This window comes from Oryza glaberrima, chromosome 7 (assembly GCF_000147395.1).
Source record: "Oryza glaberrima chromosome 7, OglaRS2, whole genome shotgun sequence".
NCBI lineage: Eukaryota > Viridiplantae > Streptophyta > Magnoliopsida > Poales > Poaceae > Oryza > Oryza glaberrima.
The window spans coordinates 12,502,365-12,523,337 of record NC_068332.1 but is presented as its reverse complement, the minus strand read 5'-3'; the positions used below and the strand labels follow the sequence as shown (position 1 = coordinate 12,523,337).

The 20,973-nt window shown below is 38.1% G+C and overlaps 1 protein-coding gene across 1 annotated transcript; it reads right to left on the bottom strand.

The window, feature by feature from the left end:
- Window positions 1–701: 701 nt before the first annotated feature.
- On the bottom strand, window positions 702–17,685 carry LOC127778269 (protein REDUCED CHLOROPLAST COVERAGE 1). The gene is made up of 26 exons (XM_052304847.1): window positions 17,395–17,685; window positions 15,752–15,854; window positions 15,582–15,643; window positions 15,214–15,306; window positions 14,071–14,143; window positions 13,470–13,844; window positions 13,331–13,398; window positions 13,082–13,213; window positions 12,360–12,401; window positions 11,001–11,525; window positions 10,762–10,919; window positions 10,100–10,658; window positions 9,236–9,298; window positions 9,056–9,157; window positions 8,640–8,957; window positions 8,470–8,562; window positions 8,147–8,248; window positions 7,955–8,059; window positions 7,421–7,554; window positions 6,464–6,647; window positions 5,912–6,043; window positions 5,417–5,529; window positions 5,186–5,276; window positions 2,259–4,607; window positions 2,100–2,178; window positions 702–1,010 (listed from the first exon to the last, which is right to left on the bottom strand). Exons 2-24 carry the CDS (start codon window positions 15,810–15,812, stop codon window positions 2,406–2,408), a joined length of 5,787 nt encoding a protein of 1,928 aa, XP_052160807.1. The 5' UTR covers window positions 15,813–15,854; window positions 17,395–17,685; the 3' UTR covers window positions 702–1,010; window positions 2,100–2,178; window positions 2,259–2,405.
- Between the last annotated feature and the right edge of the window lie 3,288 nt (window positions 17,686–20,973).

Genomic DNA, 20,973 nt, shown 5'->3' with positions numbered 1-20,973 from the left:
GCATCGGCATAAAAGAACTTAACCACAACTGTTATGCGTTGTAAGTGTTGATTCTATGATACCGTACGTTATGAAGTGCTCAAATTAGTTAATCACTAATCCGTAATTTGTTTTACACTAGTAGTCGTTGCACATTATGATATTAATTTATAGTTTTAACTTGTTTGACCTACCTACTGAAACAGGATTTGCTCTAAATGAAAACTTTTATTGTCAACTTTTCACTTTGAATCATCATTTAGCTAATATTTTCATTATGGACCTAATAATCTTACATTTATTATCCTAATTCTGAACGATTTTGAGTTCACCAACTCTGATTTGTCGGTGATGAGCTCTTACTGTTTTATATAGACAATTTATTTGATATATAACAAATTTGATGTAGATGGATAAAATAGTTGAGAATCGTCCAAAGTGACACAAAGATATATTACCAGTGCAAAGTGAAAACAATCGGTTAAAAGATGATCCAAAATGAAAAACCGGTAACAAAAGTTGTCCCAAACTAAAATTTACTCTAAATATTTAATATGTGCTAAAATGTATGTCGGAATGGGAAAAAATCGTGGCTAAGCCTTAAAACATCATATATTTAGAACACAGAATTTTCATCTTGCCGATATCCTGTGAAGATGAATAGGTTGAAGAAACGATGAATCACATAGCAAATATGCCACCTTGTGGTGGGAGAAATCACATAAAGCACAAGCGCTTCACAGCATGGCAATTATTATTGTTCTCTTAAAAAGAATAACGTTAGCTTCTCACAAAAACCACGAGATATAATTGTTGGATGCAAGCAGCCAACAAAAAAAAACTAAGTGGTAAGTTTCATACCCAAAATTTTAGCCCCAAAAATCTAAGAAAATATTCCTTTCAGTCTAACAAAATTGAACAAAAAATCGGTTTGTCAAGTATTGTTGCTAACACTTCGATACCCTCTATCTGTTCTGACTCTCCCAAAACTCTCTGCAAATCTTCTGAATTCTACACAGAATTGCCAACACCTGTGTCCAATTTGCATAAAGAAAGTAGTCAGCTTAATACCATGCATGACTGAATCATTAAAAAGTAGTAGTATGGAGCTGAACGAATGAAACCAGGAAAATATGCTATAATTTGCTACTCGGGTACATCTGAACACAGATCACCGACGCGTGTGTAGTTCAACAAATAATGGTAAATAGAATTATAAAGCTGGAACTCTTACAGAAAATATGAAGATTTTAGCTATATGGATTGGCATTACCCATTCCATTGATTTAATAATAGTTGCCTTTCAAGTAGAACAATTAATTATTGATATATATGCTTAATCTTCATATATATGATATATATGCTCGTTAGAAATAGAATACTACTATACCACACCCACCCAGTTCGTCATTTACCTTGTAGAATCCCTTAGTACGACACAGGAGTAAAACTTTTACTCGCCATGCATTTGGGTATACCCTATTTGTGTACTGGGTATACTCATAAGTACATTTTTCCTCGGGGCATATGATATATTATAGCATGCACTGCACGTGATTTAGTGCTACCTTGTTAGAAGAACTAGTGCTCCATAAATGTTACATTTTGGTTTTGCATTCTAGACTTTCAGTTACTTGTAACATCTCTACACCTGTGTTCAGGAGAGGGAGGGCTTGTGTACTGAGGTAAACTCTGGTTGAACTTCAAACTCAGTATTACGATAGCGATGAAATGAAGTGGATATATCATTATTAATTGCAGCGACATAATTTCTTGGAGCTATATACTGCAGATGTTTGTCTGATCACGAGGATATAAGTTCACAAATAACTCAATAGCAGCCACTATTTATGCCGCGTGCATTAATTTGTGAGGCATATTCAGTATTTGCAGTTAATCTCGATACACAACCTAATGAAAACTTACATAATTATAAGGGCCAATTTGCATGTGCAATATGAGGTTAGATAAATTAGACGTGCAGCAGAAGCTACGAAGTATTAAAGAACAGTCTTTATATATGCTGACCATAGATATAGCTGATAGTAGAAGCTAGAACCAGAAGTGATCCAGCATTCAACATGGCAACACACAAAAGATTGCTTAGAGGTAAGCCATACCTTATTGAACTGAAAACATATGCATTTGACCTTTCAGAATGTCGGATGGAGGAATGTCGTATGTGCAAAACACCAAAACCTATAAAATCAATGAATTAAAGTGTTTATATACTGTGAAGGCAAAAAGTAAAATTATATGGTATTAGAAAAGATAGTTACCTGAAACACTGAAGACACAAGGCTCTGCTTTCGAAAAGCTCAGACAATTGAAATTCTATCATGTTTCAGTTGGAGATCCATAGAAATTTTCTTTTGGGTAATAATGGAAAAGTCAATATTATGCTTTGGCTAAACTTGCAATACTTATTAGTTGCCAGAGGAAACAACTTCAGCAAAGGAGACAGTCGATGGCCTGAAGATGTCATTTTCTCTGACTACTCTGTTGTACACAAGCTTGAAAGAGCGTGATCCATATGTCTTATTAAGCAAACTTATTGGGATTCTGAGAGTTTGTTTCCGCCGGCTTTTCCCTTTGACATATATCCTAAAACTACCTTCATCTTCATTCTTCACGGTGCTTCGCAAATGGTCTGTTGCACATATACCATGTGCGTTGTCTCCTGGCATATCAGGATTCAGTTCAATTCTAACTGGATCCTTTAATTGTTTGTCCTGATCACTTGCAGGACGTTTGTTGCTGATCAAATTGCCACTTCCAACCATTGTAGCCTCCATTTCCTCCTTCACTGCCATAGTATTGCTGTCCAGTGAAGGTCCTATACTAACAACAGCTGCGTCCGACTGAATGTGGGTGTCTGCTAAAGACTGGGATATAGGGTTAACAACATGTGGAGTTGGCGTAAAATCAACTGGATGGTTGCTTGGCCATGCTGATCCTGGCACAAACTCTGATGAAGGTGCGTTCATATAGGGTTGCCATCCATAATGATTAGGGCGAAAAATATTAGTGTTCATGGGAAATGTGGAGCTTGGAATGACCTGCGGCTGACTATATGGTGGATAAATAAATGGCACTGGATGCAAGAGATTAGGTGACCGAGGAGCTGGAGGGTATAAATGGTGAGGGGAGGTGCACAATGGAGGACCACTTGGTACCATAGTTGAATGTCCAGGGTGCATAGGTACATTCACAGGCCAAGGTGCGACTCCTGGGATAGCACCTGGTGGCGGGAGACCCACACTTACTGCAAGAGGACTAAGGATAGCTGGCGGAGAGGGATTAAATGGCGGTGCAGCAGCAGACAACTTCTTATTAGGCATCTCTCTCAAATCAATACTATTTAGCAGCAAATTGGGCTTTGATTTCTCATTTCCAGCACCTGCAAGGCCCTCAGTATTAGCTGTAGAAGCAGAAACTGCAATAGGTCCAATGCTGGTGGGCAGAGCTTCTTCGAAAATCTCCATATCCGATTTCCGACTCTGTTCATCTTTTGCAGAATTAGAAGACTCTGCAAACTCGACGGCTGCATTTTCATTGCTACAACTTACTGGTTCTTGACTTGTGTGATCATTTGCAAGATTGCTGCCATTTAAGGATTTCTCATCATTTGGTGAACCATCTGTGTCAATATCCCCAGTGTCCAGTTCTCTATCAGACACTTTAATGTCTTCTGAATGCTGAATTTCTTCTGGAATGTTGCCTACTTCTTTGGGATTATTGATATTTGCAGATACAGATCCTTGTTCCACTTGATGTGTATCTACCAAGGAATCCTTCATTTCTTGTGCAATAATTTGACCAAGTGACGGTTGATTCTGGACTACATCATCTCTTGATTTTTGTATTTGAGCTTTTGCAATGGTACCTGGACGTGCTAATGCAACATCTTTGTATGATGGCGCGTTTCCACTACTTGTAACCAAAGTTCCATGTGGCTCACTTTCTTTATGATCTACAGAAGTAGTACTGTGTACTTGTGAGTAAGCCATCTGGGACTCTGCTTTACCACTCATCTGTTCAGCAGAAGCATCTTGCGCCTCTGTGGATGTACTCCCTGGCTTAATCCGATATGTCACAGCCTTGTATATCTTACGACCAAACCTTGCACTGGATGTCTGGACTTTCATGTGCTGATGAGGGTCTGTGTACGTTGCAGGTACAACAGTCCGCTTCTTTAAGAAGTAGTAACGGCTATTTGGATAGGAATTTCGTGCCTTGTATTGAGATGTATATTGTGGATCATGATTATCAGGGTCATACATCTTTCTGGTGGTGGGATTGAAATGCTTCATTTGTTTCCCTGAACCTGCAGCCGATTTAGGTCTTTGAACAGGCTGCCAACCATCTTCAGGTTCTACTAGTTCCTCCTGAACAACCTCCCTTGGAACATTAATCACCTCAGCTCTCTCTACTGGTTGCTCAGATGATGCTGAGTACTCTACGGATTTAAGGTTTTGCTTAATTTCAGCTTCAGCAACAAAGTTAACAGTATCATCTTGTGATGGCTCTATGATTTGCTTGTCCTCGTCTGCATTTGCAGAAGTAGAGTCTCTTGGAGATACCTCAGGACTTGCTACATTGGAACCTCCATTCGAATTTGACAGGACCTAAAAGATGAGCATATGATTAATATATTCAAAGTGCCATGTGCTAAATTGATAAAATACTAAAGAATACATTTTTTGTGCCCAGGAGAACCAGCATCCCATTTGCAAATATGTCCTGAATATATTAGTTTATTGGATGGAGTTTCTTATTTCAAGATGCATACTACAAGCATACAACTACTGGGATTAATAACAAACATTGTTACGCTATTGTAGACATCTTGCAAGTGTGAATGAACAATATTCCAGTCAAACATTCTACTTAACAAGATCGTATATTTTTACTACCTTCGTATTTAAATATGACACTATTGACTTTATTCGATCTTTGATTACAACTTTGATCACTATTTTTGTGTTAGAATATAACGATAATAACAAAATTATAATATTGTAGAAGTGCTTATAAAGAAAAAGCTACCCATATGATTTTTATTTTTTCAAACTAAATATTTTGGGAGCTATTGATGGTCAAAGTTTCACAACTTTGACCAAATAAAGTCAACAGCGTCAGATATTAAGTACGTTAGGAGTATCTTCAACAGAAAGCAATGAAGCAACAACATTTGGCAACCAACCTTTATGCTTGAGTACCTCCTTTTACTTGATTCAGAATCTCTTCCTTTGCTTTCTTCATTGGGATTTATATAATCAAGAAGATCAGATACACTGCAAACGCAAAGTAGAACAGTCAGTACAAAGTGAAGATGTTATAAAAAGTATACTGTACCTAGATATCTATAAATGCAAAAGAGAAGTCTCTAAGAAGTTACGATACTTTAGGTTGGTGAAATTTAACTATATTTTACCTTAGATGCCCTTTACTAGCAATTGATGCATCAGGTTTCCGAGTTCCATTGCGTGCAGCTTCCTGTTGCTCGATAACTTTTGATTCAAAGTATTCAAGCCAAGCGGCAGCGTCCTGCATTTCAATTTTCAAAACAGACACAAGATCAAGGATGATATTGGAATTAACAAACAGTTTATTTTGTACAAACATTTTTAAAAAAAGAACTGTTGAAAGCCAACAAAAATAGGTAAATCTCTTAGTAGTTACTTAAAAGATATCATTTTTGACAACAATAAATTCTCTGTTGTGCATATTTGGCTTAATATTTGCAATGCATCTGTTAGTATCATACAAGTTTATTCCGCAAAAATAATTTTGATTGCAAATATACAAATATTATATTTCATGTCTTATTATTTTTTAACACCAAAGATTAAAATTTTGACTAAGAAATTCTAAGTCACAGGAGAGTAGTTTTTTGCACATCAAATTCATTTTCTCATAGAAGTAAAACCTGAGTCCGCAAGTCATCTGGCCCAAGCTTTGCACGAAGAATTTGCAAGGTTGTTTGCTCATGCTGAACACTCAAGGAATAAGCTTCCATCAATGAGAGAGCAATGGCTATGGCATGGTAGCTCGCAGCAGTCTAAAATAACAGACAAGTATGTTAGTTGAAACAGATAATCAAGCAATATCATTAAATGATGAAAGCATTAAGTGAAGTAGTCAACAGTGAAACCTGTACTATTAATTATAAAATGGAAGAACAATTTACTCAAGGGACCTACATATAGTTCCAGATTTTGGAACAGCTAATGCAAATTCTTCAATCCATCAAATAAAGGACCAACTACCAGGCAAGGCATGCATATTATTATGGATTGACATTGACTCATTAGGCTATAAAATGTTTTTTTCTGAATATTTCCTAGTTAACAATTGAAGTTTCCTATAAATATAAGATTTTTTTTGTGACTAAAGATCATACTTCACAATTATCACCAAGCATACTTTAACCTTTGATAGAAAGAAAACAACCAAGTTCATTACCATGGAAGATTATTACCTGGATATGGTCAGGCCCAAGTAATCTCTGGTTGCATTTTAAGGCTTTGTGCAAGTATCTAAGTGCTACATGCACATTACCCAAGCCTTCCTCCATCATAGCTACGTTGATATATGTCGCAGCTGTGTTTGGATGAGATGGCCCGCATGTAAGATGCAGTAGATATAGTGCACGCTTGACATACCTAATTTAAAAATAGAAAAGGTTAATCCCTTACAGATGTGTCTCAGTTAATTACATTCTACAGGAAGTAGACAGTTAACAAAGAACAGGAACAATTCATTGTTTATTCATATTCTTAGATCCTTACAAACAAATTTAAGCTTGGAAGATCTTATCAGAGAACCTTTCAAGAGTGAAGATAAATTGATAAAAAGGGGGAAATAGTATTAACATCCTTAGACTTCAAATAGATACAATGCAAGTTTATGGTTATGGTTCATCTCACAAAAAGACCTAGGGAAAGTGAACAGGCAACAACTAATTGCATGTCAAACTGACACTGTCCTTTTCATTTTTAGTTTTTCCTAGATTATAACCAACATATATTTGTGGAGTTTTGGGCTGGCTTGATTTTTGACAACTGACTCACAATATCACTGAAGGAATTCATAGTTCAGATATTATATCCATACTTATAAGACATGACAAATTTGCAAGTGGAACAGTTAGAAATAAATACAAATCAATGTACCTTACAGCAATAAAAAGCATAATGTATTATTATCCTTTCACAAACATCATAATACTGTATCTCTTAATCATATAATACACTTTACTGGATGAAAACAGAATGACATGACATCATCGAGAATAGATAAATTATATCGGTCAGGAAATAAGAAAAACAAATACAGTATTACTTCAATTAAGACCTCAAAGGGGAACTATAGTCATGTTCATTCTTATGGATAGATAGATGATCTTCAGGGAAAAAAAAACATAAAGTCAACTTACTTTAGAGCCAGTTCTGTATGTTGTAAACGGTAGTAGAACACAGCAAGATCTCCATAACTCTTCATTGTATCAGGGTGATCTAGCCCAAGTTCCCTCTCATTGATGTCTAGGGCCTTTTGCTGATAGATCGTAGCCTGCATTTTTTCTATGATAAGCATATTGACTTGGGGTATTTTTCAAAACTTCAATTCATCACATTCTCAATTCTTCTTTAATTAATCAATACTCATGTTGCGGGCAACTCTGTTTGTCTGTTCTAACATATTCCTTTGATGTTACTGCAATTGTAACCAGTACTATATTGCGGAAAGCTTTTTTTTTTCACACGCAGGTCATGTACTGAAACCATGTCGAGGGTACCTAGAGCTTTGTGGAAAGTCGAGTATAGCTACGAAACACAGTGCATGGGTATTTTTCGCTGTTGAGAGGAATGTTTAATATTCTTCATAAAGCTAGAAATACGGCTATATGCTGAACTTTCCTATATTTAGCAGTTATATGAATTATTCTACATCCAAATGAATAACAATATACCTGATTAAAATCACCAGTGTGATACAATACAACAGCTAGCAGACTATAAGCTCCAGCTGTCATTCGATGATAGGGACCACAAACTGTTATGAGTTTAGCAAGAGCCTGCATTCATCCATTGGAATAGTGATTAAAAAACAAATGGCATCCAAAAATGTTCAAAAAGATAGACTGTTTTGTGAAAGAGGATACCTTGGTCCCATAATTGACAGCATCTTCAAGTTTTCCCTTGTCAAGGGCAGTTTTAGAGGATTCCAGCAGTTGCCTTCCATCAGCAGATGAGCATGCAACTTGCTGCATATTATGCACAAACATGTTAGTTGTGTAGTTATATTTGTAAATTACTCCATTCTGTGTCTTAACAAAATTTCAATCAATATCAGAAAACTAGTGAAATCCTTCTTGTAGCGATCTGACAAACAATTGAACAAGCAACGCAAAACAAATGTATTCTGATTTTGTAACTACCCAGATTAATTTGGGAAAGAACAACAGATGTATCAGGTAAAGTTTACCTTGTGTACTGGTACCAAGCTAATAATGTCTTGTTTTTGAAATGGGAAAGCAGAATCCATAACAAAATCTCGGGGTGCCAGTTCAATGCCAACCTGAAGGTAAGAAATTAACAATTAACATCAATTCAATAGAGCAAATTGTAAATGATTCATCAAATATACATTTGTACCTTATGGCATAGTCCTCTCAGGAGAGCATATTTCCTAACATCATGGTAATGTTGCTCAGTGAGCTCAAATTCATATCTCTTCTTCAAGAAGGCCACTAGCCATTTCCATACTAGTGGGCGCACACCATCGGAACTTGTAAAGACCTCAGGCTCAGGAACACCAAGCAGTAAATTCAGCGCTGCAGCTATTGCAAGTGCTAATTGTCGCATGTCTGAAGTAGCAGCAATTGCAGAGCGAACGATATGCTTGAATGCCCTCACTATCATCTCATGTACACAGAGGGACTGTACATGTGAAAGCTTCTCCGAAAGCTTGACCTAAACAGATACTTAGCAGTTCAGCATAGACCAAGTAACTGGAAATCAATGGCATTGGTATTCATTCTATTCAAATAGAAGAATAATCGGAAACTTACAACTTGTCCAAGGGAATGCATCTGTAGGCCTCTGGTATGCATGAAATCTGTCAAGGTCCTACCATCAACAGGTGAAAGTTCCAGGGAACCAAAATCTGCAACCTGAACATCTTATGGGTTAATTACTATGCTTCTTAACTAAAATAAATGCACATGGGGAATTATTCATTTTTCACATACCAGCTTAGGAAGAGCAACTTCATCATAGTACTTCAAAGCCATCTCAATCAACTCAGGCGGTGACTGTGGAGCAGAAAGGATTAGTGTTTAAGCTTAATACAAGATTATAAAGCTTATTGAATATTTGTTCATGAACAAAACAATATAGTTAACACAAACAAGCAAATAAACCGGAATAAACATAGCACACAATTAAAAAATTGAGAACTGATTTATCTTTCTTCACCCAAAAACAAAGAATGGAGCTGTTTACCCAAAAACAACTCAAGAGCTAAGCCACCTAATAAATGCTGGTCACGAAAGCATGTCGTTATGGACATACATCAAGCGAACTTCTAAAATTTTGAGCATCAATATCTTTTGATATATTTAGTTTGGATATGTGAAAATCATATCAGTAGATTCATCTCAAAAGGTACTTCCGCAAATAAACATTGAAAGTATACGCATATATGACAAATTAACTTCTCATACTGAGCCTGGAAAAAGTGAGAAAATCTTCTATATTTCAAATGACCTATAATTAGTGCACCTAAGGTAGATTTGGCAAATTTTATGACAAGAAACGTTTCTTAACCTTTCCATAGCTGACCTTGATAAAAATAGCAAATACAATGTAGTATGTGATCTAATATTACCAGATATTACTTACTCTTTTTTTGAATAAACATAAGTTGTGTACTTACCATGTATGGTTCTCAGAGAGTACATAAAAAATGGAAGGTCAATTGTATGTTTAGTAAGTTTTTTGTGTTTGGCAGAGGAATCTTTTTTTACAGCTTTTTGGACAGAGGAATCAGTCAGGTATGAGATAGTGCAATACCAACTGATAGAGACCTACTTCATGAAGAAATGCATATCTACCTTCTGGTGGAGTCCTGTTTCTGAATCTTTCAACCTTGTAAAGGCAGAATCAGATAATAAATCCTTCAGCAAGCTTTCATTCTCTGAGGCATTAGATTCTCCCTGAGGCAATTGAACAGCTGATGGCTTGAATTTTTGGCTTTCTGCAGAACTTGTTCCATCACACATGCTTTTTTCTCCCAATGAGGATCCCTTGTCAGCGACATCAACATTATTTTTTGAGTGCTTAAGAGCTTTCAGAGGTTTCCCGAGACCTTCAATCTTTGTCTCCTTCACAGATTTATCTACCACCTTTTTCTTTTCCTTCTCACCACCTTGCTTTTTGTCCTTATCAGAATTTTTCTGATCCTGTAAATGCTGAACCCAGCAGGCACCAAGTTCCCACCTCATAAAGGACTGTTTTTCACTTTCCTCTTCTTCGAGCTTCTGAAGACTCTCCTTTAACAGGTTCTCCACAAAAGAATGTGCTGCAATTAGTTCTTCCTGCTTATTATTTTGTGGAAGGTTCAACGTCTTTTTCTCTCCAGTTGAATTGGCATCATTGAGCAGCATCCTCAAACTAAAATAACGAATAGGACCTCATCACCCAAAAAGAAATACTGGAAGCAGCTGTATAAATTTCAAGAATATTAGAAGAACAACAGAAAGGAAGTGCTATTGACCTGTTAATGTTCAATGCATGTGCACCCCCTTCTGGTTGATCTGTAATATCAATTGGCTTAATAGAAGTGTTCACTTTGGCTTTCTCAATATTGTTAACCTTTGCCACTGCAACATACCCACAGTATCTAAGATTGACAATGCCCAAACTCTCCACATCCTGCAAATAAAAAGCAAAATTAGGATCAACAACTTCCTTACCATAATATATATGGACATCACCTTAATTTAGAATTCATACATGGGCAGCTGTATTTTCATCAGCAGTTATTCCTTTCAAAAGGTTTCTCTCCGCAAGATGCTTGAAGTCCATTCCTGTGGCTCGGCTACCATCTATCTTGGTATCCAACTTGCAGCTTGCATCTGAAGAATCTCTTGTGACAGTGATGCTAAAATTTCCCACTGTCTCAGAATGCAAAACTTCATCTATATTGGCTGATGCTGATACATCCTTAATCTCCATTACATGCCTTACAGCTGCAATAGCTCTAAAGATGGCAACATCTACAAATAAGCTGTGAAGTAGGAATGCTCTCCTGTCACGGATTTCCCTTTCCTCAGCAGTTTTGCAAGGCATGGATGTGAGATACAAGAATTCATCTGCCCATGGCAACATGTCACTCTTGCCATCCCTTCCCCAACCACCTCCATTGCCACCCCAGGTTTCATCCTCAGAAGGGAGGGGAGGAAATGTTGATGGAGATTGAGCAGCAATTGGGGGAACGAGCCATGTGTTTGCACGAAACCCATAAGGGAAATTTCCAAACTGCAGTATACAAAGAATTACATGTGGTAAAAAGATTTGAGGGCACAAAGAAATTAAATGACACATAGCTTGAATGCTTGATTATTTGCAAAGATAAACAATTTAAGAAGATTATGCTCCCTCCATTCATATATGTTGTTTTAGCACAAATCACAGAGACCAAGGTGGAAAAGTTGTGGCCTGACTACCTCGGTCAATTGGGTGTTTTGGAATGGTGGACAGCATGATGAGGTGATAGAAACAAGGGCATCCATATTAATTACTAGCATTCAATAAGGTTACTTTGGGAAAACAGTGCCAAGAAAACCTAGAATGACATGCATGTCAGAACAAAACCCATATCCTAGAATGAGATCATGTGAAACTCCGTTACTCTGAAATCTGAATAGATTACAGGAAAAATGAGGTTATATTAGCAGGTTATGTACTTTTCATCACCTAAAATAAGATCTAACTAAAAACTGTAGTTGTGTGAAACTAATCAGTTACTCGGAAAAGATTACAGGAGAAATGGCATTACATAATCTGGTTATGTACTTTGCATCATAGCTGCCTGAACATATCTATATGGAAATTGGGTACTCCAGCCACTCTAATCCAATCAATCACAAATTATGTGGATACATACAAAAAGAAATAAGCCATTTACCCCCCTAAACTTTTCATGAAACTGAAAGTCTATCAAACCCCCCAAACTTTACAATACGTTTATATGGCCCCCTAAACTGATTTTACAAAGTGGTTCCATGCAAAAATAAAGCTCACCATAAACATACTACAGTAAAATTATTTTCAGCACTGCCAGTAAAATACCCAAGAAAAGTCATAGCTAACCTTGTTACGTTCCAAAAATGCCTTCATAAGATCTTCATATGCCTAAAACAAGTCGCAGCCAACAAAAATTTAATAAATTGGTACATCCACAGTTTGCATCACATAAATTTTAAGAAAAAAAATGGAACACTTGATCAGTAGTATGTAACATAAAAATGAAAAAACTTAATACAAACAAAATAGGTTAGTGGTATTCTGAATGTTGCTTGTGATTACAGATATTGTATAATTTTAACCCACAGAAGCTAATTCTGATTTCAGTCTAAATTTTAATACCAAAGTCATTAAAAATTTGGGCTTTATTTTTCTGCAGCAGCACGAAACATGAAATCTGCAAGATTTCTGTGTTACTACTATATAATAGTCTTTGACAATTGAAAATTTGTGCAATTGAGAACTTTACATACACATTTTCATGAATATGTATAATTGGCATTAGTCCAATATTTTCCAGTACTGTAAAAAGATGTACTTTGAAGAATTTGCACAAGCATGCATACACAAAGTGAAATGACAAAGAAATTCAGTTGAGATCAGAATTTAAGCACATCAGTAATTAGTTCAACTGTTCCAAGTAGCCACATATATAACTGAGATACTAAGCAACAAGGTCAAATAGTAATTGCCTGAAATTATGACATGAAACTGCTAGCATTACTCTCAACACAGATGGTATCATGATAGTTAACCAGTAAATCTGAAAATTTTAGAGAGAGACGAACATTGTCAAATGCTCTACTAAGATGCCTCAACAGATCGACTAGATTACGGCACAAGACGCGCTGCTTCCCCAAACTGAAGAATCCCTTTCTCCGGGCTTCAACAACAACAAATTTCCCGTTGCAAAGCTTTGCCTGTAAGCCAGCCAACATATGCCTAATTAAGATGCCACCGTATATTCATATATCAAAGCTCAAAAGTCGTTTTAGCCCAAATCACCCACTGGTTGGCAAATTATTGACCAAATTTACCTCAAGAAAGAAGAGATGATCATCCGAAGGCTGTTCCTCCTGCCGAGGCTGCGCCACTCGCCTTATAACTGGAATTAAACACGAGGGTTTAGAAAATCAACACAGAGGAGCAGTACAGAGAGAGAGGTTTGCCACTAACAGTGGAGGGGCGGAGTGAGGTTGGCGAGGGAGAAGAACTCATAGAAGGCGCCGAGGCGGGGGCACGCGCCGCTCATCTCGGCCTCCAGCTCCGCGGAGGCCGAGGACTCCTTGGCAGCCGCAGCCGCCGCAGCGGCGGCGGCGTCGTCCTTGGTGGCCGCGTCCTTCGCCACCGGAACAGGCGACGGCGGTGGGGAGCCCGTGCGGCGCCCGCCCGTGGCCGCGGCGGAGCCAGCCTTGGAGCCCGAGGGCTCCTTGGCGGGGTCGGCGGCCGCATCCTTCGGCGACGGCGGCGACGGACCGAAGGAGGCGGTGCAGGCGACGATGTCAAGCAGCCGCCGTACGTGCGCCACCGCGCTCTCCTCGTCGTACTCCTCTGCATTATTTTTTCAGTTAAAAAAAAACAAAAATGGGGAAATTCCAAATGTAGAGTGGTTTAACAAAATTGAAAAAAACAAAAACCATTTTTAGGTAAAAGAAATACAACATAATAATTGTTTGACAATACTATAAAACCTTATGCGCCATTAAAATTTCTTAGAGAAATTGAAAAAAGAGAGAGCCGGTGATTATGAGGTAATTGAGGGTGGTACTGCTTCTACCTTCTACCAAGGTGAGTGTAAATGGCTTCAATGTTGCAATATCAGCACCATCCTTCAAGCGACCATCACGGAGCTGAAAAAAATAATCAAAAATTAGGGGAATATTGTTCACATAGCATTACAAACTCATCATTTGTAGCTTATATATATTTGGGATCTATCAAGTTTCATTTTCTTTTCGGCATTACACTCAAACTTTCAAAAATTTCATATTTTGGCCCTTTTGCAAAACATATTTCAAAATAGTTTTTGGAAAGGACCTATTTTGAGATAAGTTTTAAAAAGACCGAAGTGTGAAATTTTCGGCTCAAACTTCAGCATAAGTTTTATGGTCAAAATACTAAGGTTTTGACATGTGGATATTTAGATTAAAATACAAGTTCTAAAGTTTTTTTTTCGCCGGGACAGCGTAGAATGCCGACCGATGTATATTAAGGAAAAGGGAAAAACTGTACAAATGCAGTGCGTCAGAGCACCGCCTTTACAACAAAAAGCAAATTACAAAGTCTGTAATCTCTCTAAAGCTGGCGCTTCAACAACATTTAACGAGGTAACTAGCCCTGCTGATTTCCATGTTTCCCATTCATCACACATGGTCGCACACAGTGCAACTGACCAACGAGGCCGTTCCCTCGAAAACCCGCGCGTTGCGCTCTTTCCAAATCAACCATGTAACGAGGATGACCCCGGCGTCGAACGTCTTGCGATCGATCTTCGCAACAGTTTATCGGGCAGCGAGCCACCAACCGGCAAAGTCCGAGGATGGCGGCGAGCAGTTCTAGAGTTGGCAGGAGGATACGGGTGCTCATATTGTCTCGGGATTTAATCTCGAAAGATAATACACGAGTATGTTTGCTAAAACAACGCCTCCGCACTATATGAGGCATTCACATAGTGGTGTGTAAGGGAACGTGTTCATTTATACATGTATGGATCTTACTTTCCTTAACCAAGATACCAAAGGAGTTTCATACATGCATGTGGATTACATGACAGCTTAGTTCCCTTGCTGTTTATCTTTTTTCACATTAGGAGGAGGAAGCAGATACTGGAATAGACTTTTACTGTTCTAATATGTTATCAACAAACTAATCAAACCAAACTATAAGGGCTCAGTTAATTAACTTGAAAAACAGTAAATACCTCATGCGAGAGGGAGTAGTTTGTGATGGCGCACGTCGCGGTGTTTACGCATAGCAGCCGCCTCACATCAATGATCCTGTCAGTTGAAATCCCCTGCACCAGACCAGAAAACAGCTCAACTAAGCCGATTTACCAGAACAACCTGATTTGATGTACATTTGAATATTACAAACTCAAGTTTTCATTCCAAACTAGACTGAGTTTATGAATTTGTGTATGTTCTCTACTACGAAATTCAGGCACAAAATCCATTTTTTTTCTGTAGAAGTGTCAAGTGTGTGTGTTCTCTGTGGTTTAACTTAGCAACAAAAGTGAGTTTCAGTAGAATCAGAAAAAAAAAACATGTCACCAAGAGTGCAACTGCCAACCTTGAGAATGACATGAGACTGGTCAGGGAGGTTAACAGTGATGTCAATGGCCACAGGGAGAACTGCAAACCACCAAAGAAAATTGTAACTGATGGGCTCAAAACAACTACATGTAATAACTGCGTGCTTCAAGCAAACACAGATGAAGATGGTAACAAATTAGCAATCACCTTTCTCATCTTTCTTCTTCTTCTCACCCTTGGCCTTCCCTCGCTTGCTCTTGGGCGCCATGCACGCGCCAAATGGCGAGCAAGCTCAGCACAAACGACCCACCTGCATCGATCATGCACATACCAAAACCAAAAATTAAAGATTCAGTTAGTGTCTGCACCAATTCATCAGAAATTGCACGGTGTGCACTCCTACTCTCTTGATGGTGGACTACGCATCTACATTTGATTAGTCTGTAGAATTAAAGATGAAGTAGTTCTTTTAAAAAAAAACAAAAACAAAAAAAACACTTCATGCACAGGCGCACATCCTTTCCGTCTTTCAGAGTTTCAGAAAGGAATTAAAAACACAACCATTCCTTCAGTATTCAGAAAGGATTAAAAACACCGGCCTTTCTATCTTCAGTATTCAGAAGATATTAAAACCACAGCCTTTCTATCTTCCAATTTGCATGTTCAACGACCACCATGACCGACCAACACCGCAAATTAAAAGGCAAAACCACTCACTCCTCTATCTTTCACCGATGATACGACGATGTAGTTAATCTAACTAAAGGAAGTAGTACCATACAAAGCTAGTAGGTATCAGGAAACTTGTGGCACACACTGATAATTAACTGAGAAGAACGAAGAGACTACTGATAGTGGGTGGAGAAATAGTCTGCTCTGCAAGACTATTTCAAGAACAGTGCAGTGAGGACAAATTAGGGAGCTGTCCTTCACGTGCCATATGCACATCATTTGCACGCGGAAGATGAAAATTATCATCGTATTTTCTCATGTATTTGCTCGCCGCACGGCACAATATTGACCAGAAAAAAAAACATGTTGCGCCGAAGGTGTGAGAGATTTGCAAGCAACGATTACAGGGTGATTTCAAGTTTTTTACCTTTTTCCTGTCCTAGTATTTATTTTACCAAAACAGGAAACTTGACATAGTGCTCAAGAAATTAGTACGAAGGAAAACTAGTACGAAGGGATAAGGTGCAGCAGAGAACCAATGGACCAAGAGAAATCTAGCCCTTTATTTTATTATTTTGCACTGAATTTAAAAAGAAAAATAATTGCGGGCAAGCACAGGGAGTTGAAATAACAACAAATTGATTGAGCAAATGATTATCTTGTGGATGGAAATGGCATAACGAGCACATGAACATGCTCAGCTATAATTGTGTACCGTGAAGCTGACAGAAATGCTCAAAATTCAGCATTCGGTAAAAGTAGCTAACGCAGCGAAATTGCAAATGAGAAGAAGAAGTAAGATATTCGATGGTAAATACAGACAAGAAGAAACAGCAAACAATTCCCAGAGATGAACAGCAGTGTCCACTGTCCCATTTCAGACTGCACCAAATATCCCATACATATATATATTTATTCAGATAAAAAGAGCAAACTCCGGATAAGATAGCAAAAAACTCTTGCAGCATCTCCATACATATGCAATAAGGTTAAAACAAACCAAGCTGAAAATTCTCCATATCGCAATAAGGTTAAAACAAAGCTAGAGCTCGAAATTCTCCCAGCATCTGCCCTGCAGCACCTCGCATAACCGAGAATTCAGCCCACACAAACAAACACACAGTCACACACACACATGACAACGCAAAGAATTACACCAGGATGCTCAAGAATTTTACCAATGGCAAGCAAGGAAGTGACCTCGCTGCCCTCTGTATTATCTGTTCAAGCAAAGTGGTTCGTCGTGAGGACAGCGGGGGTAAGGCACGAGAGTTTCCCAATGAAGTAGAGCTGGATAGATAGGTAGAGCTAGCTAGCTTGCAGTGGACATTGGTTGGGATAAGAGCCGAGCAGGGAGGAGGAGCTCAGCAGAAGGGCGTGTGTGTGTGGGTAGAGCAGAGAAGAGCAGAGCGGAGCGGGGGCGGGGGCGAGAGAGGGAGGCGAGAGCGCGAGGGAGGGAGGGAGGGAAAGATAACGAGAGGCGGGTGGTTGATAAGGGTGGAATGGTGGAGATTTCAGATAGGGTGTCCTTCGCTTGGCAGCTTCTGCCTTGCCTGCACTTCCTGCGGGCCGGATTTGGGCCCCAAACTCCATTTGGTTCGTACGAGCAACGCAGGCAGCCCATCCATCCCTGAACCAGGCGCGGAACGAAGGTAAGGACCCCTCCGCCGCGGCGCCGCGCCTCTGACTCAGGTGAGGCGCGGCTGGAGCCTGGAAAACAATTTGGGACTATCAAACTACGGCAAGTTTTATAAGGAAAGCTTACAAATCTAACTACTCTCTCTATATATATATTCTTGATAGTTATATTTCTAAATCTAAAAATTTTATTTTTGATAAGCATATTTCACTTCAGCAACCTATCATTTTAATAACTTTCTCGGATTTAATGTATGACTCTCCATTCTTTCACACATGATTGGCTACATGGGCATTGAGAAACGTAAATATCCATGAATCGCTTGTTTACGAGGAATGACTAGTAGCATGTTTATATGGATGATAAGTAGAATTACTTATCCTTGGTCTGTGTGCCAAGATGAAATATGACTATCAAAAGTAGATGGAAAGAGTATAATATAATTATAATATAATTTTACTGTAACTATAATATAACTTGTATATAAGTATTAGAATAATATAAGCAACTTTATATCTTACTTATATAGAGATTAACTAGTAGTTACAGTGCAATACAATATAACTATAATATAATTACATTGTAGATACACTATAACTATACTATAGTTATATTTGAAAGCTTTTTGCCCAAAAATCTTGCGGCAGTTTTTTAGCAATTTCAAAATAAATTTCCGTCATTTTTTTTCTTCTTATGTTCTCTATAGTCTACCATCTCCTATTCCATGAAGATAATAAATTATTTTTAACCCTCCCGTCTCTTATATATCGTGTATTAAAACAATTACAATGTCTTTGTCGTACTACTAAAACTTATAATTTAATTGCCGTAGACTTATCACAGTGTATGTTTTGAAATTAATAGTGTAAAAATGATTAATTATTTTTAGAAAAAAAATGGCGTGACAAATATGGGCCTGTTTAGTTAAAAACATCCCATCGAATCTCTGGACACATATATAGAGCATTGTTTTATATATATATATATATATATATATATATATATATATATATATATATATATATATATATATATATATATATATATATATATATATATATATAAACCCTAAGGGAAACCACAATGCATGTTACCTAACTAGGCAATAAGTAGCTGGGTTAAGAGGCAGTAGGTCTTTATAACGTGAGTCCCATGAGAAAAAAAGTTACATTTTCAATAATTGTTTTTTTTTCTAACTTTGCATGAAGTACAAGCAAATCCTTGTGTTGAAGAGAGAGATTTTAATATTTTTTATTCTTTAACCTGGTCATAAATTTACTACATGGTATTTGTTACTCCCTCTGTTTCAGCTTACAAGACATTTTGACTTTTGTTAAAGTCAAATTATTTTAAGTTTGACTAAGTTTATAGACAAATATAATAATATTTATAATACCAAATTAGTTTCATCAATCAATAATTAAATATATTTTTATAATAAATTTATCTTGGATTGAAAATGTTACTATTTTTTTTACAAACTTTGTCAAACTTAAAGCAGTTTGACTTTGACCAAAATCAAAACATCTTACAACCTGAAAACGGAGGGAGTACTATCCACTTTCACAATGTTTATTACTAGGGCATAAGAATACTTTAATACATATTACCTGCTTTTTCATTATATTGTGGATGCCCTAAGAGGACGAGTTTACTTATATTCATGGGTGTACTAATTCTTTTGCTAGAATAGTTTTGTGAGTACAAAACCGCTACAAATAAGGGTTTCATGTCCAATTGCCCCACGCTAGTGGATGGGGCAGATCTGTACGGGAAGAACCAAGACTGATAACAATTATTAGTGCTAGTTTCATATAAAACCGATACTAATAACAATTATTAGTGCCTTTTAGATGAATTGACAAAAAGCTCCGGGGTCACAATGTCTGGCCTCCTCAAGCTCAGTGGTAGTAAATATGTTGTTGCCTTCGCCGAGGTTATAGGAGAGGTAGCGGTGGCAAAGTCAGATTCATTCGTATTCCTTCGTGGCACCATCAGGACTTACCATATTAATTGATGACTCCCATGCAGGGTTTCTCTTAGTGTTTTTGGCGCAGTTACCGCACCCTCGCGGTAAGACGGTAACCGTGAGACATACCGTGGTTTCAAAAACTGAAAAGGTTACCGCGCGGTTTTGTAAATCCTGCTCCCAGGTACCTTGTCGTGTTCCTCTTCCTTCGCCTTATCACGACCATCGACCCTGGGAACGACGAAAAGAAAAGTACACGGAGAAGTTCATCAGATCGGATCTATGATGTGATTCAGTTCAGCTAATTGGATTTGTGATTTAGATTTTTTTTTTGTTTTAAATCACTTTTGAGTGATTAGTCCCACTTGAAGCTGTACACATTGCATGTAATTAATTTATTTTCTGTAATCCTCTAGCTAGATCAAATCGGCGGCTCGTGCTCTTTTTACTGGTTGAAAGCCATCAGTGCCGATTACGATCCTCCCTCATTAATGCGGCAGTGCCACATAAGTAGTGTTGGTTTCAAAACGGGTACTGCTGGCCCTTTTGGAACCGGCAGAACTGCACTGATGTGGTATAGTGTGTGATACTGATACCGATAGCTAGCTACGACGCTTCACCAGTGCACCACGCCGGTTGCATATGTAGAACCTATTTTTACCATATAAAAGACTATTGGAGTGTTCCACTAGAATAGATACCATCATCTCAAACAGGCGGTAAGTCCCATCTCAATTGAGCACGGCGTCCGTCACTGATGTTAAAAGTAATATCAATTGGACAAACGGCCGTCACTGATGAACCTATCTCAATTGGGCCCTAATTAAAGCCCGTCACCGATAGCTTTGACCCAGCCTACTAGTCAAACTATAGCCCGTCACGGATGACCTATCTCAATCGGGCCACAAATAGAGCCCGTCACAGATGACTACTAACCTCAATCGGGTCTAAACTAGAGCACATCACAGATGATACGCATCTCAATCGGGCCTAAACTATAGACCGTCACAGATGACCATCATCTCAATCGGGCATTAACTACAGCCCATCACAGATGACCATCATCTCAATCAGGCATTAAGTTATGACCCGTCACAGATGAGTATATTCAAAAAAAATGTTTTTTGGCTAGCCTCCGGCCTTTGTTAG